This window comes from Amaranthus tricolor, chromosome 10 (assembly GCF_026212465.1).
Source record: "Amaranthus tricolor cultivar Red isolate AtriRed21 chromosome 10, ASM2621246v1, whole genome shotgun sequence".
NCBI classification, from domain to species: domain Eukaryota; kingdom Viridiplantae; phylum Streptophyta; class Magnoliopsida; order Caryophyllales; family Amaranthaceae; genus Amaranthus; species Amaranthus tricolor.
Window position 1 is genome coordinate 4,183,395 of NC_080056.1, and position 15,463 is coordinate 4,198,857.

At 33.5% G+C, this 15,463-nt stretch overlaps 2 protein-coding genes across 4 annotated transcripts; both read left to right on the top strand.

Moving 5' to 3' along the window:
- The first annotated feature begins 2,976 nt into the window (after positions 1 to 2,976).
- Positions 2,977 to 5,803, top strand: LOC130825178 (uncharacterized). 2 transcript variants are annotated; one of them, XM_057690271.1, is made up of 3 exons: positions 2,977 to 4,198; positions 4,766 to 4,881; positions 5,005 to 5,803. In XM_057690271.1, the coding sequence occupies exons 1-3, from the start codon at positions 3,208 to 3,210 to the stop codon at positions 5,026 to 5,028; spliced, it is 1,131 nt and encodes a 376-aa protein (XP_057546254.1). In that variant the 5' UTR covers positions 2,977 to 3,207; the 3' UTR covers positions 5,029 to 5,803. The 2 variants fall into 2 exon arrangements, with proteins under 2 accessions (XP_057546254.1, XP_057546253.1); XM_057690270.1 differs by having other exon boundaries at positions 4,999 to 5,701.
- Positions 5,804 to 7,255: 1,452 nt separating this feature from the next.
- Positions 7,256 to 15,349, top strand: LOC130825179 (ISWI chromatin-remodeling complex ATPase CHR11-like). 2 transcript variants are annotated; one of them, XM_057690272.1, is made up of 25 exons: positions 7,256 to 7,535; positions 8,055 to 8,183; positions 8,260 to 8,363; positions 8,895 to 8,998; positions 9,645 to 9,742; positions 9,870 to 10,049; positions 10,153 to 10,374; positions 10,820 to 10,954; positions 11,041 to 11,323; positions 11,406 to 11,479; positions 11,633 to 11,853; positions 11,966 to 12,053; positions 12,139 to 12,232; positions 12,314 to 12,502; positions 12,604 to 12,635; positions 12,723 to 12,799; positions 12,943 to 13,032; positions 13,140 to 13,209; positions 13,291 to 13,345; positions 13,419 to 13,480; positions 13,578 to 13,743; positions 14,092 to 14,270; positions 14,361 to 14,576; positions 14,750 to 14,860; positions 14,949 to 15,349. In XM_057690272.1, the coding sequence occupies exons 1-25, from the start codon at positions 7,347 to 7,349 to the stop codon at positions 14,964 to 14,966; spliced, it is 3,186 nt and encodes a 1,061-aa protein (XP_057546255.1). In that variant the 5' UTR covers positions 7,256 to 7,346; the 3' UTR covers positions 14,967 to 15,349. The 2 variants fall into 2 exon arrangements, with proteins under 2 accessions (XP_057546255.1, XP_057546256.1); XM_057690273.1 differs by having other exon boundaries at positions 14,753 to 14,860.
- The last annotated feature ends 114 nt before the right edge of the window (positions 15,350 to 15,463 follow it).

The window sequence follows — 15,463 nt, forward strand, 5'->3', positions numbered from 1 at the left end:
ATGAGAGTGCAAAATCAAAATGGCCTCACCTTCTATATTCCTAGTTTCGAGTCAAAACCTCCATAAACATTTTTGTAACCGGTGCAACATACCACTACGTGCCCATTTTAATCACCTTCGATATGGAGCATCTCATTTATCGGTATATTTTGCACATGTCAATGAGATCCTCCCAGAATCTCCTTTTAATTGATTCCTCTAACCCCACTTGCGGTGCATAGGTAGTTAGGCACTACATTTAATTTTTCTTTGACATATACAATTTTCACTCTTATAAATCATATCATTCTTCCTTCTTTCCTCTCGTTCGTCCATAATAATATCAACTCAATTCCGACTTCTATCTTGTCTCGAGCACCACAATTTATATTTTGCCTTCACCTATTATCATATTGGCCCTATTCGTAACCCGTTTTGTATCATATAGACATAAAATGTAATTTTTCCTCATTTTCATGACAAAATGTTAATTTTTCATAATGTCCCCCAATGTAGGTAATGGAGCAGAGCGACAAATATGAAAAGTAATGTAATATTACATCTCTAAATGGCGAGTAACTTAGGAAAGTAAAACTCTAGGAATGACAGGGAGAAAGTTGGCAAGGGAAACCTGTTTGCAAGAATACATAAGGTGGTTTATAGCTCCAGCTTCTTGTTAGTGTCTTATTCTTGCAGACTATGTACATTCATGTGGATGAATATCGGTGCCTTCAAACGAGAGACCTAAGTTACTAGGTTATGCTTTGTCTCGTTTCTACTGTTTTTTGGAAAACAAATGTTATTTCCAAAACGAGCCAAAAGAGAACAAGGCAAAAGACCGCAAAGAGAGAGCCTAAAACAGTTACGCCCTACAAAACTGAAACCAAAAACAAAATTGGAGCCCTATACAAAGTATCAGTTACACTTTTATTTGAACTGAGTTTGCTTTTTGTAACATTTTGCAGGTCGGAGAAGTGTATTGGATCATCTTTGTCATCATGGAGTCAATTTAAAGGCTGAGAGATGGAATTCTTGCCAAATTACCGATGTGATATCAAAGTGACGAGACAAATGCTTCATGATATTTGAGCTCTTCTGTGCTCCTGTACCTTACATTGCAAAGCAAATGAAGTTAGGCGTAAAGACCCCTCAGTATAATGAGTGATATGATACTGTGACAGATCAGTTCTGTCCTCTGCCCAGATTGCTATGAAATTGAGTTATCAAGAAATAGAGATTAAAGAAAGAAGAAAATATTAATCCACACACTAAGGTAACACAATTTCGAGCACTGTTAAGCTCCTGCCCAATCCTTCCTTTTATTTCTTACTTGACAAAAACATAATATGTACAATGATAGTCTTATATCGGAGTCAAACACAAGACTCACTAAGACACCTAAGCACTTAATATCTAATGACTAATGATTACAAGACAGCTGTCCCCTTTTTCTTATTTCTTCTTTGGTAAGCCGGTTGAGCATGTGTGACAGATACCAGGTATGTGTACATTGTATCGTGTATTTGTAAGACGTATATAGCCATTTTAACATGCGACAATTATAAAAAGAACGTTCGAACAACATGGAATCTCGATCCGTTCTAAATTTTGCTGTTCGAGTTTACATAACATTCATTTGGCAAATGTGAAAGAATCTAGTTTATGTGAATCCAATTTACATAACGTATCTATAATACACATAATTAATGTCTTCGTTACCTGCCATCAAGGAAAAATTATTTCCTAACATATAAATTGAGGTTAATGTTTTTTACGGTTTGTATGGTGTGATTATTAATGGAATTTAATGTAATTTAGTTTGAAAATCACTTGATAATGTTTAATAATCATGCTTTTCTTACTCTAAATCTTTTTTGTTTGTAAAATTCATCCTCATTTATTACCGTTTGAGAGTGATGTTGAAAAATTGTTAAAAAAAACATGCTTGAGTAGGCTTTGAGATTTCTTGCTTAGAACCTAGAATTATATGCATTTTCATTTAATCAATAAGAATTTTTGTATATTTGTTTTTGGTTGAAAAAATTACTTTTTGATTGAGGGCCGAATTTGTCCCTATTTAAATCATTATTCACGTAATCTTTTTTTGAATTATAGGGCCGGCCGAGGAAAGAGATGGCTAGGTGCAATTCGATCCTGAGACCTCATCTAAAAAAGACAGTACGTACTTCAACTAAGATTCTCATTATTTCACGTAATCTTAAACGATACTCCTATTTACATATTTTGTATCTTAATTAAATTTCTATAGCAAGCATTTTGAGGTCTTAAAATGTTACTTTAAACTTCAAAGTGTGTGCTTCAAAAGTGAACATTAATACTTATTCTGATAGATTACTCAAAAATATCATCTTTTTCTCGAAAAATATAGTCTTTAGCGTCAAAAATAATGTCAATCGTTGTTTCAAAATAGCATAAAAATAGACATACGAGTATAATTAATTTAAATACCTTCGTGAATTATGCATTTGTTGACGACTAAAACATAAAAAATGTCCTCATCGTCCTAAAGTTGTGTCCTAAATATATATTGATAGTTGATACTCATTTTAACATATTCTTAGGTAATTAACTTAATAGGTTTTTCTAAAAAAATAAACATTTTAAAGACAACTAAGAAAAAGGCAATAAAAACAAGTTAAATATTCATGCCCACCTTAACACCTTTGCTTGTAATACATAAAAATAGTTTGTAACATCTAATAATAACTACCAGACATTATTGGCTTGCTAAACATAGATAAAAACCTAAGTTGAAATAACCTTGAAAATCCAACTATGAAACAAAAAATTGGCATCTTAAAAAAAAAATAGCAAAAATAGTATCTCTAAATCTAGGTTTTTTTAATTTTATAAAGCAAATTAATCCTAGCCTACCTTTCATATCCAAAAAATTTAAGCCTATTATTAATTAACATGAATCAATATATAGTTTTATAAATATCAATTACCTTAATTTAAATAAGGAAAAGTATGACTTTCTTTTTGTTTCTCTAATATTTCACTTTTTTTCAAATTCCTTTCTCATTTCAATTGAGAGAGGAAAAATTTAGAGAGACAAACATATAATTGTCTCTTTTTTTTTCATCATCTTATTATTTTTTTTTTGATTCCCGACATATTTTTATTATACATATACTTTTTTGAAATTCTCTCTTTATATTGATATTTTTATTTGAAATTCTCTCAATACATTTATATTAAGAACAAATGGGTTGTGGGGAATCAAAGCATGCAGTTGCCACCACTGAGTCATTATCAAAAAGAAAAAAATTCAACTCTAAAAGTAGCAAAAAACTTGAAAGTATCAAAGTACCTTGCGAAACAAAAGTGTCAAATATTGATGATAATGTCGCTATTTCAAAATCGACATTAAAAAGCGTTGAAAAACAAGATGATTCCGTTAACCTAGGTAATGATCAAAGTGTAGTTAAAAATGCATTAGAGAATAATGCATCTACATCAAATCAAACAAAAGTGTCAAAAGTTGATGATGATGTCGATATTATCCCAATATCATCATTGGAAAGTGTCGAGAATCAAGATGATTTCATAAACCTACGTAATGATCAAAATGTAGTTGAAAGTACGGAAGAGAATAATGCGTCAAAAGTGTCAAAAGCTGATGAAAGTGTCAATATTATCCCTATATCGACGGTGGAAAGTGTCGATAAACAAGATGATTCCATTAACCTATGTAATGAACAAAATGTAGCTCAACAAGTGGAAGAAAATAATGCATCTAAGTTGGACGAAGAAGAAGCAAGTGAAAATCGAGAAGTTATAGATGTGCAACCAATCATGGAGGAAAGCAAAGATATAGTAAGCGAAAATCAAGAAGTTATAGATGTGCAACCAATCATGGAGGAAAGCAAAGATATAGAGGAACAAGAGCAACAATTATCAGTTGATGAAACTATACCTGTCTCAAATGATGAGGGAGATAAGCAAGAAAACGGAGAAATCAAAGAAGAGACGATCAAAGAAGACGAGATCGAGAAACAAAATGATTTGATTGAGGAAGATAATCAATCAAGTAAGATTGATGAAGATGTAGTTAAAGATGATAGCATGGTTGAAGGAAATGTTGATTCAAGCACAACTAATGAGGAGGTAATCAATGCAAATGAGGAAGAGAAACAAGATTTGGTTGTGGAAGGTGATCAACCAAGTAAAAATGAAGAAGAAATTGTTGAAAATGGTTAGTTTTTGTTTATCAAGCATTAGTTAAAAGCCTTTGCCATTTATTCTTGCTTTTGTCTTGTTTTTGATCTTCTTGTCTTGCCTATGGCGAATTCTGGGTCTTTTGTTTATTTGTAAGTCTTTCTCGAACTAAGTATCTCTTTAGCAGCAAGTCCGTGACTCCAGGGTATGTTTTGTCGTCATCCAGCCTATACATACTGCATATGAAGACGATGAAATATTCATATACATGCAATATCAAACAAAAATTAGAGATAAAATATATTGAATCCCATTTTTTTAACATGTCAACATTGTTTTATATGTAAACATGTTGAGTATAGAATATATCTTTGAATTTCAGCCATCAATTTAAGTTTTTAGTTACATTGGTTTTTTGATCAAAATCTAATTAATGTGATAGAAAGTCACGAGTATAGAACCTTTTATCGATTGTCTCAATGATATATGGGGAAGCCTTCTATCATTAGACCGATTCTCCATTTAAGTACAAGTATAAAAATCTTTGTGAGTGCTCCTTTTATCAACTTATAAACAAACACTTATTTATTTCTCATGTAAACAGGTAATGTTGAGAATACAAATGAGGACACTAAAGAATCAAAAGTTGAAAGAGCCTCCATTGAAGAAGCAACCATACCTGAAGCTCAGCCAGATCAAGATGATGTCAAGAACACCATGGTATCATAAACTTATGTTTTTATCTTGTTTGAGCGACCATAAGTATATACATAATATTCATCAACATTGTTGAATAATACAAAATATTGACTCACAAATCAAGTAATTTTTTGGTAGGATCAGACTGTTGAAACCCCAGAAAATTGAACTAAAGATGGATCAAAAACTGTGGGGGGCTTCGCAAAGAGCGGATAGCAGATAGCTGATTGAAGTGACTGATTTCGCAAGCTGATTTTATTAAGTGGTTTGACCAATTGATTTAAAACAAGCGTCTTAGAGCAGATTGTTCAGAGATTGCTGATATGGCAATAAGTTATTTTAACCCTCTAAATTATCAAACACTAGCATTAGATGGTTTGACCACCAACCCAACTATTTTAGCCAAAGTAAGCTAAAAATATCTCGTAAACTATTTCACCAAACACCCTAATATTTTTTTGCATCATTTCTTTAAAAAACTAGGATAAGAAGCCTATATTAGTTGTGTATCTTAATGTTATCAGCAATTCTTCAATAAAGTCATGTACTTATCTACCACGTATTGTATGATCACTTTTTTTTGTTATGATGTTAAGTATGGTTAAAGGGTAATCCACTGCAATGATACAAATTCAACCGTTTGGTTACTTTATTATGAAACAATAATGAGCCACTGTTTTCTTATCAAATTATATGTTAAAATGAAAATAAAATGTGTCATTCAGTTTAGTGGGTGAAAATTTTTATGCTTTTCTTTTCGAGTAATTATTGTTTGGGACTATTTTATGGTGTAGTAAAATTATAAAATAACTCAAATTCAATGATAAATGAATGTATATGGATTTTGATATTCAAAATGACGTGTTAAATGTTAAATAAACAAAAATTAATAATAAGTATGCAAGTGGATGTTTTGATTAATATACTTAGATTTTTTATTTAGTCTACTCTTAAAACTACGACATTTAGATTTTTTATTTAGTCTACTCTTAAAACTACGACATGAAACAAGCACAACATCAACAACTTACTCGTTGGGTCATGTAATCCTATTTGTTTTTGACATTATACTACGAAATTGGATATAATAGGTTAAAATAGTGAGATAGTCATAAATAAGAAACATATAAAAACTAAAATGGATAAAGTTATATTCAAAATTATAAATAAGGCAAATTTATTACGATAAATTAAATTAAAAATAAAACAAAATAAATAGACATATGAAAATGTTTATTTGTTTTGCATATATAGTACTCCATATTGTGTATAACCCAATACTTATCATTTAGGCAAAATTGACACTTCATGTGAATTGTCTTCTTTCGACTTAATTTAAATAATCGTGAATTCAACTCTTGTGCCCATTGTCTACAAATAACATGCAATTAGACATGTATCAAGGCCAAAATGTGACAAGTATCAATGGCAGTGCAACATCTCCTTCTCATACCCATATTCACCTAAAAGTGTCATATCCATCACATATGATTATGACGGATAAAATTTTCATATTGAAGCTTGTCCTTTGATTATGCTTTCAAATTTATCTTCACCTAGTATAGGCAAGTGAGTATACCTAGCATAAGTCTATCCACCTAATACCTGTCTCACATTCATTCTTAAGTTTGATTCATATACTTCATAAAATCGCAATTTATTTATAATTAATTGTATATCTAATTTTATTTAAACTATACACATTAATAAAACTAATATCTATTTTTTTTGTCTTTAGTATTTAATAAAAATATTCAAAACTGCTATTAAAAAACATTGTAAATAAGAGGTGAGTCAAATAGATATGGGGCGGAGCATATAGATATGAGGCGGGTAAAATCTCATACCATCACTTACCCACAACGGATATGAATTTTTATTCATATTTCCACCACTATTAACCAAATTCCTATTTATATTCGCCCTAATAGATTTAAATCGGTGTAAAACCTTTGTATTTTTATGAGGATGCTAATTGCTACCCCTAATTCCTTAGGGCAAGTATATACTCTCTTTGTCTCATTAAAATTAAATCAAGGAGAAAGTGAGAATTTTTTTTGAAAAAAAGCGCATAATGGTAACAGTTGAAAAGAAAGAATGAATTGTGTGTATAAAATTAAAAGATAGTTAACATGTATAGATGAAATTAAAAAAAATAACGAAGTATTATTCAAAATAAAAATGATATAAATTAAGTGGGACATACCAAAATAACAAATAATGCAAATCAAGTGGGACCGAGAGAGTATATAAAATAAAAAAATAAAGTAAAACGTATATCTACAAAAGGCGGGAACAGGGAAGGTATAATTCATCAATAAATGGCGGGAAAATTTATCCCTAATTGCAATTTGCACGAAAATTAATTTATAAATATAAACACACAATAAAAGGTTTTCCCCAATTTCCATCATTTTAGTTCTCCCCAAAAAAGCGGACTTATACAAACCCTTGAAAGAGAAGCATCAGTCATAAGAAACTAATTCATGGCGAAGCCCTCAAAACAGCGATCTTCTTCCGAAGACGCTTCCAATTCTTCCGAAGATGAACATCTCAATGATCAGATCGTTGAAGAAGACGACGAAGAACTCGAAGCTGTTGCTAGACCTGTTGATTCTGACGATGACGCTGATGATGATGTACCTTGTCATGATGATGGAGAGGATGACTTTGAGGTTTGTTATTTTATTAAAATTTTTTTAGGGTTTATGTTGTTATTGGTTTAGATCTATCACATTTGAGTTTGTCTTTGTTGGTTTTAGTTAGGGTTTCATTTGGTTTTAGTTTTTGATTTTTATTTTGGTTTATTTCGTACGTTTGGGGGATTGAAATGACGAAATTGTGTTTTAACTTTTCGATTTGTTGGAAATGTATTTGTTAGGGTTTTATTTGGCTTTGTTGTGCTTAGTGTCTATTGTGTTTTGTTTTGATTTTTGATTTTTTTCCTTAATAATGGTGATTTTAGGATGGAAATTGAAAAGTGGTTTTAGCTAGGGTTTTGTACTTTATTTAGGCACAATATTTGTATTACATTTTGGTCTATCTTTTTAAACTTATGGGTCATTGAAAAGATGAATGAGTTTTGTTTATTGATTTGATGGAAATTTGTTTTTAAGGTTTTTGTTTGTTGTGCTTAGGCTTTGGTGTCTGGTATGGTATTTTGAATTTTTTTTCTTCAAAAATGGTAATCATAGGATGGAAATGTTGCTGGTAATGAAGTTTCTAAGCGTGAAAAGGCAAGGCTGAAAGAAATGGAAAAGCTAAAGAAGAAGAAAATTCAAGAAATATTGGACAAACAAAATGCTGCAGTTGATGCTGACATGGTACATGATCTTAATTTTACGTGTTCTGAACTCCCTGTGAATGGATGAATATCTTTTTTTTTAATTTAATTCGCAGAACAACAAGGGTAAGGGGCGTTTGAAGTACCTTCTTCAGCAGACTGAGATATTTGCTCATTTTGCCAAGGGCGAACATTCCGCCACCCAGAAGGCAAAGGGAAGGTATCGGCTAATGTGTGCAATGGTTTATATAGATACAAGTATAGTTCTTTGCTTTTTGTTGTCTTGTAAGTATGCTTCTTTGATTCGTGGAACAATGAGATTCATCTGAGTCAATTTATAAACTTTTGTAGCATATGAAGAGTTCCATGGTTTAACTATATTCTTGTATATTCAAGTCTAGGGTGGGTTTTTTTGAGAGTGCAAAATGTTTAAATATGCATTTTTAATTGGGGTCCCCTTTATTGTTCATAAATCATGAATATTCCTTGTCAGTTAGAAGATGAAAAGATTGTGGAGAATTATGTTTGAATGTAAAACACTAGCTAATTGTGCCGTGTTTTCTAAGTTAGTTGGTTAGCTTTGAGGAATTCCTTTCAGACTCTTGTAAAGTTTAGCTGTTATCTCATAAATTTTTTATCTTATTAAATGTCAAATGTGGCTTGCACTGTTTTCAGCATTTCATAGTTAGCTGTGTAAATAGTCTATTGTTTCTTTCCTGTCTCTCAACCGCTATTTGTGTGCACATTTTAGAGGACGACATGCATCCAAGGTAACTGAAGAAGAAGAAGATGAGGAATATCTCAAGGAGGAAGAAGCTGGAACTGCAAATACAAGACTTCTCACACAGCCTTCATGTGCGTTCTGTTCTCCCGTGTACAAACGGTTACCTTTCTGAATTTTCACAGTAGCCTACACTTGGCTTCCCTTGGAACTACTATTTAAGAGTTCTTTCTGATGAAGTGCAAAATGTAGCACTCTTCTAGTGATGTCTATTATATCTTCTTGAGAGCATCCTGTGATTTTGTTTTTTCTGCTTAGCCATCTGGGTATATCACTTTATATGCCCATTGATACTCTGAAAGTATACCATGAAAGACTTAGGAGTTAGGACCAAAATCCCATATTACTCTTTTTTTTTATCAATTAATTATCATGGATATGAGGCTTTGATCTGGCATTATTCATTTTTTTGTATTCCTTTTTTTTTTTTCAATTTGAAGTGTTGATCTGTCATCGTGATTTGTAAGTTGGAATGAGCATTTATATAACACTGTGTAGCATATCTGAATTATGTATAATTTTAACATTGTTACATTAGTGTGGCTCTTGATAATATCTCTTAGAATAATGTATTGCAGTCTGAGGAACTGTAAGATGTCACTTGGGTTTTGTAATATTTCAAATGATTTGTTTCGGTTTATGGTCTCTACTACTTTAGTGTGGCTCTTGATAATAATCTCTTATTCATTCTTTGTCATTTTGTTTTCGTTTACTCTACAGGTATTCAGGGAAAGATGAGAGACTACCAGCTTGCTGGATTGAACTGGCTCATCCGATTGTATGAGAATGGTATAAATGGAATCCTTGCAGATGAGATGGTATGTATGCCCATTCTCCGTTTTAATAGTAGAATTTACAAGGCTGTCTTGGCCCCTTTTCCCTCTATCAGGCAATGTGCTGCGAATGATACAGCTCTGATGTTAATGTCTTATTCCTTACGTATAGGGTCTGGGTAAAACTTTGCAAACTATCTCTTTGTTGGGCTATCTCCATGAATTTAGAGGTATTACTGGGCCGCACATGGTTGTTGCTCCGAAATCAACCCTTGGAAACTGGATGAATGAAATAAAGCGTTTTTGCCCAGTTTTGAGGGCTGTGAAATTTCTAGGAAATCCCGAGGAGAGGGTAAGCAATTTTTCTTGTAAAAATGATATGTATTTGTTGTGATCTTTCTTTGCTTTATGTTTTCATATAACTAGTTGCTGAGTGTCTCTTCTTTTATTTGCAGAGACATATACGCGAAGATTTGTTGGTTGCTGGAAAATTTGATGTCTGTGTCACTAGTTTTGAAATGGCTATTAAAGAAAAGACTTGTTTGCGACGCTTTAGTTGGCGATATATTATAATTGATGAAGCGCATCGTATCAAAAATGAAAACTCTCTTCTTTCGAAAACAATGAGGCTTTTTAATACCAATTACCGTTTACTCATTACTGGAACTCCACTTCAGGTAACTTTCTTGGAACTTCTGCAGTTTTCCAGTTTGTTAGAATAGAAAATTAAAGTCATTCAATTTCGAATTTGCAAAAGATAATGTTCCCTCGTTGGTGTATGAATGATGCATCTTTAATTACCTTCTTCTACTTCCAAAGAACATACATTAATAGTTTGATCTCAAAAGTTACACCTGATCTGTTAGTAATTTCTTTTCTTGCTAATTTTGCTTGTGCAAAAACTGTTTTATTCTGATTTTTTGGAGATAATTAATTGTTAATGGAATGCACATTTACTTTTATGCTGGAATATCACATGTACTTTATTTTGATAATTTTCAAGTGTATATTGCACAAATGGATGGGATGCTGTCTATTGATATGGATGTTGGAATTATTTCTGGTGCTCATTATTCCTTTAATCTGAGTTTGGATGCTTGTGATGTTCTTTCTGTGCTGCAGAACAATCTCCATGAACTGTGGTCACTTCTGAACTTCTTATTGCCAGAGATTTTTAGTTCTGCAGAAACTTTTGATGAGTGGTTTCAGATATCTGGGGAAAATGACCAGCAGGAGGTTGTTCAACAACTTCATAAGGTAAGTTCCAGGTTGGAAGTATCTGTTGAATCTATTTGTTCACTCTTTTCTTCTGTTGCTTAGTGTTTGTCTTTTGCATCTTTTAGGTCCTCAGACCCTTTCTTCTTCGGAGACTGAAGTCAGATGTCGAGAAAGGTTTACCTCCAAAAAAAGAAACAATCCTTAAAGTGGGCATGTCTCAAATGCAAAAGCAGTATTATAGGGCTTTACTGCAAAAGGATCTTGAAGTTGTTAATGCTGGTGGAGAGCGTAAACGCCTTCTGAATATTGCTATGCAACTGAGAAAATGTTGTAATCATCCATATTTATTCCAAGGTGCTGAACCTGGTCCACCGTACACCACAGGAGACCACTTGATTACTAATGCTGGTAAGTTTTGGATCCCATAAGTAATAGTGCATGGCTTATTTTAATGAGATATCAGTGACTGATAGTTCCTACTTAATTGTAGGAAAAATGGTTTTGCTGGATAAGTTGCTTCCTAAGTTGAAGGAGCGTGGCTCTAGGGTTTTAATCTTTTCACAGGTGATTTTTTTTTCAAAATCCAGGTTGCTTTGGTTCCCCTATCAGTCCAAAAAAGCCTTTGTAGCAGGCTTTAGATTATAACTCTTCAATCGTTCAATTGTAATATGTGCATATTTCTCCTTTAACTGTTTTGTGTTCTGCAATAAACATCAGATGACAAGGCTGCTCGATATATTGGAGGATTATCTTATGTTCCGCGGTCACCAGTATTGCCGGATAGATGGTAATACTGGCGGGGATGATCGTGATGCATCTATTGAAGCTTTTAACAAGCCTGGAAGCACAAAATTTGCGTTCTTACTGTCTACACGAGCTGGTGGCCTTGGAATCAATCTTGCAACTGCAGACATTGTCATTCTCTATGACAGTGACTGGTGAGATTTTCCTTCTGCAAAACAATGGATCTACCCTCCTGTTCTGTTTACTGGTTATATTTACTAGTTTGCTTGCTCGAGATCTTGTATTAAATCTTGCAAAAATTGATAGGAATCCACAAGTTGATTTGCAAGCACAGGACAGAGCCCACAGGATTGGTCAAAAGAAGGAGGTTCAAGTGTTTCGTTTCTGCACGGAGGTGTGTTCACTTGCTAGTACTGTTTGTTTCTAGGATTAGCTTAAAATTTTAAATTTATGCTCCTGTTATAATCTCCTTGCAACAGTATACAATAGAGGAAAAGGTGATTGAGAGAGCTTATAAGAAACTTGCGCTTGATGCTTTAGTTATTCAACAAGGACGACTAGCTGAACAAAAGAGTAAGCTACCTTGTTTCCAGGTCCATGATGTTGGTGTTTGTGTTGATGACTTGTCAACTGAAACATGTGGTTTTGGTGCAGCTGTTAACAAGGATGAGCTGCTCCAAATGGTGAGATTTGGTGCAGAAATGGTTTTTAGCTCTGGGGATAGCACAATTACAGATGAAGATATAGATCGAATTATTGCCAAGGGAGAAGAGGCAACTGCTGAGCTTGATGCAAAAATGAAAAAATTCACAGAGGATGCAATTAAATTTAAGATGGATGACAGTATGTGGCTTACTTGATAATATTTCATAAAGAATTCCTGTATCTTTTGTAATCTTATGTAAGTAGCTTGAACTGATTTGATCTTCTTTTCTTCTCTGTAGCGGCTGATCTATATGATTTTGATGATGAAAAGGTTTGTACACCATATACCTCATTCATGACTTCATATATTTGTCCTTGGGCTATACACTGATACTAATTTTTTGGTATGTTGTTTAAGGATGAAAATAAGGTGGACTTCAAGAAACTTGCAAGTGACAATTGGATTGAACCGCCAAAACGAGAGAGAAAGCGCAAGTAAGCAGAATCTTTCCAGCAACCAATAATTGGTGAATTGTTTGTCATTCATGAACTGAATAAATCTGCTGTTGAATTATTTATATTTAAAATTATTATGGTTTATGCCTGATTCAGTTATCACATCTGTGTGACCTGTACAGTTATTCAGAATCAGAGTATTTCAAGCAAACTATGCGCCAAAGTGGTCCTGCTAGGCCCAAGGAACCTCGCGTACCGCGCATGCCTCAGTTGTAAGGAGAATATTGAAACTTTTTGTATTGCAGTTTCTATTTAATTGGCTCCTTTCTTTTTTGGATGGGTTAAAATTGTTATGCTTTTGTTTTTTTCTCGATTTTAGGCATGACTTCCAGTTTTTTAACACTCAAAGACTTACTGAAATATATGAGAAGGAAGTCCGGCATCTTGCGGTGAGTAGTATGTGTTGGGCGGTTAAAGAGTTTAAGTTGCTCTGTATGAACATGAACTAACTTTCCATTCAATCTCTTTAGCAATCTCGTCAGAAAAATCAGATTAAAGATTCCATAGATGTCGATGAGTCTGATGGTACTTGTTCTTCAGCTTATCCTTATGTTTATATCCTATTGTGTGCTATGACTAATAAACATTTTGTAAATAGAAATGACTGATCCTCCATTGACTTCGGAAGAACAACAAGAAAAAGAGCGCTTGTTGGAGGAGGTAATTAATATTATTTATCCCCCAAAGAAATATAAAAACTGGAAGTACTGCTTATGCTTTTTTGTCTCTATAACAAGGGTATTGTCATTTGTCACAGGGTTTCTCAACATGGGCTAGGAGAGATTTTAATACCTTCATCAGAGCTTGTGAAAAGTTTGGTAGGAATGATATTAAGAGCATTGCTGCTGAGATGGAAGGAAAAACATATGAGGAGGTTGAAAGATATGCTAAAGTTTTTAAAGAGAGATATAAAGAATTAAATGGTATTTTTTTATCTAACTGATAACTAATTACATTCTCTAGTTTTGCAATTATAATTATTACACATTGGTATTTGTAAATCATAATTTGTTTGATGATGCCACTTGGACCGTTTTCAACTTTAATATTGAAATCTTTTCTGGTGACTGGCACTACCACCATGAGTCTTAGTTTGTGGTGTAAGTTTTGAGCGTCAGCTATGGTTGATTTTTGTGACGTAATGTAGCTATATCCTTTGCTATGGTGTTTTTATATGTAAGATGACCTGGATCAACTAATTTTCTCCTTGACACTTCTTCCACATCTATATTCTTATATTATCTGTGCTGATTTGATGTGTCGTGTTTTAGATTATGATAAAATAATCAAGAATATTGAACGAGGGGAAGCCAGAATTTCCAGGAAAGATGAGATTATGAAGGGAATCGGGAAGAAGCTGGATCGCTATAAGAATCCGTGGTTGGAGCTGAAGATCCAGTATGGTCAGAACAAAGGGAAATTGTACAACGAAGAGTGTGATCGCTTTATGGTTAATTAATTCTATTTCTTTGATTTTCTTTGTTAAGTTTGTGTTTACATCATATTCATACCCTCTTAACATTGTCGTAATTCTGGACAGATTTGCATGATTCACAAACTTGGATATGGTAATTGGGACGAGTTGAAGGCTGCTTTTCGAACATCTCCACTGTTCCGTTTTGATTGGTTTGTTAAATCGCGCACCACTCAGGAACTCGCAAGGAGATGTGACACACTTATTCGTTTGGTTGAGAGAGAGAATCAGGAATACGATGAGAGGGAGAGACAGGCACGCAAAGAGAAGAAACTTGCTAAGGTTCATGAAATATAACTCAAGAAATCTCTGCCCATCACTAATCATGCTTGGACTTGTCCTTGTTTTATCCCTCGCTAAATACGCAGAGCAATGCATCATCATTATTTCTTATTCAGCATTGTGTTATCAAATGACTTTTCTCATTGCCTGCGCTAATTATTTTAAATCTCTAGCAGAATGCCACACCCTCTAAGCGTGGAATAAGTCGTCAGCAAGCTGAAAGCCCCACTTCTTTCTTGAAGAAAAGGAAGCAGCTAACAATGGATGACTATGCTGGTAGCTCGGTATGTTTCTCCATTCATACAAACTTTTTCCATTAGTTTCCAGGCGGTGGCTTTTCATCATCACTCATAAGCATCAACATCTTTGCAGGGGAAAAAAAGGAAATAGCGGAGTTGTGTAAAACTGCCATTGTGTAGTTACAGGATCACATCATATTTAATCCTGATTAGATGCAGTAACATTGTGAAGTAACCTGCCCATATTTTTGCAATATTCTTTAGGGTTGGGACGGTTTTATCATTAGGGCTTTTGGACGAGTTGTATAGTATTACTATTAACGATAGCACAAAAGAGAACCCAACTTAAAACATGTTGGTCAGGTTAGTTAGATGTTGGTTTAGACTTTTTCCAACTGTAATGAAAAGCTCCTAGAGTCACTAAACCAGTATTAAGTTTGCTGGCGCCTGGCGATGCTCCATTTCAGTATGATCTTGTTTTTAAGTTTACTCTCTGATCCCGACTCCTGAATATATATTTCTCGTTTACATTAAGTGTCAGACCCTTGATTTTTATGGTAACGGACGCTATTTGACACACGTTATAGCTTTCATTAGTCTGAGATCAGAGATGTCATTGGATAGTCATTTCAGTGATCATTTTAGAAA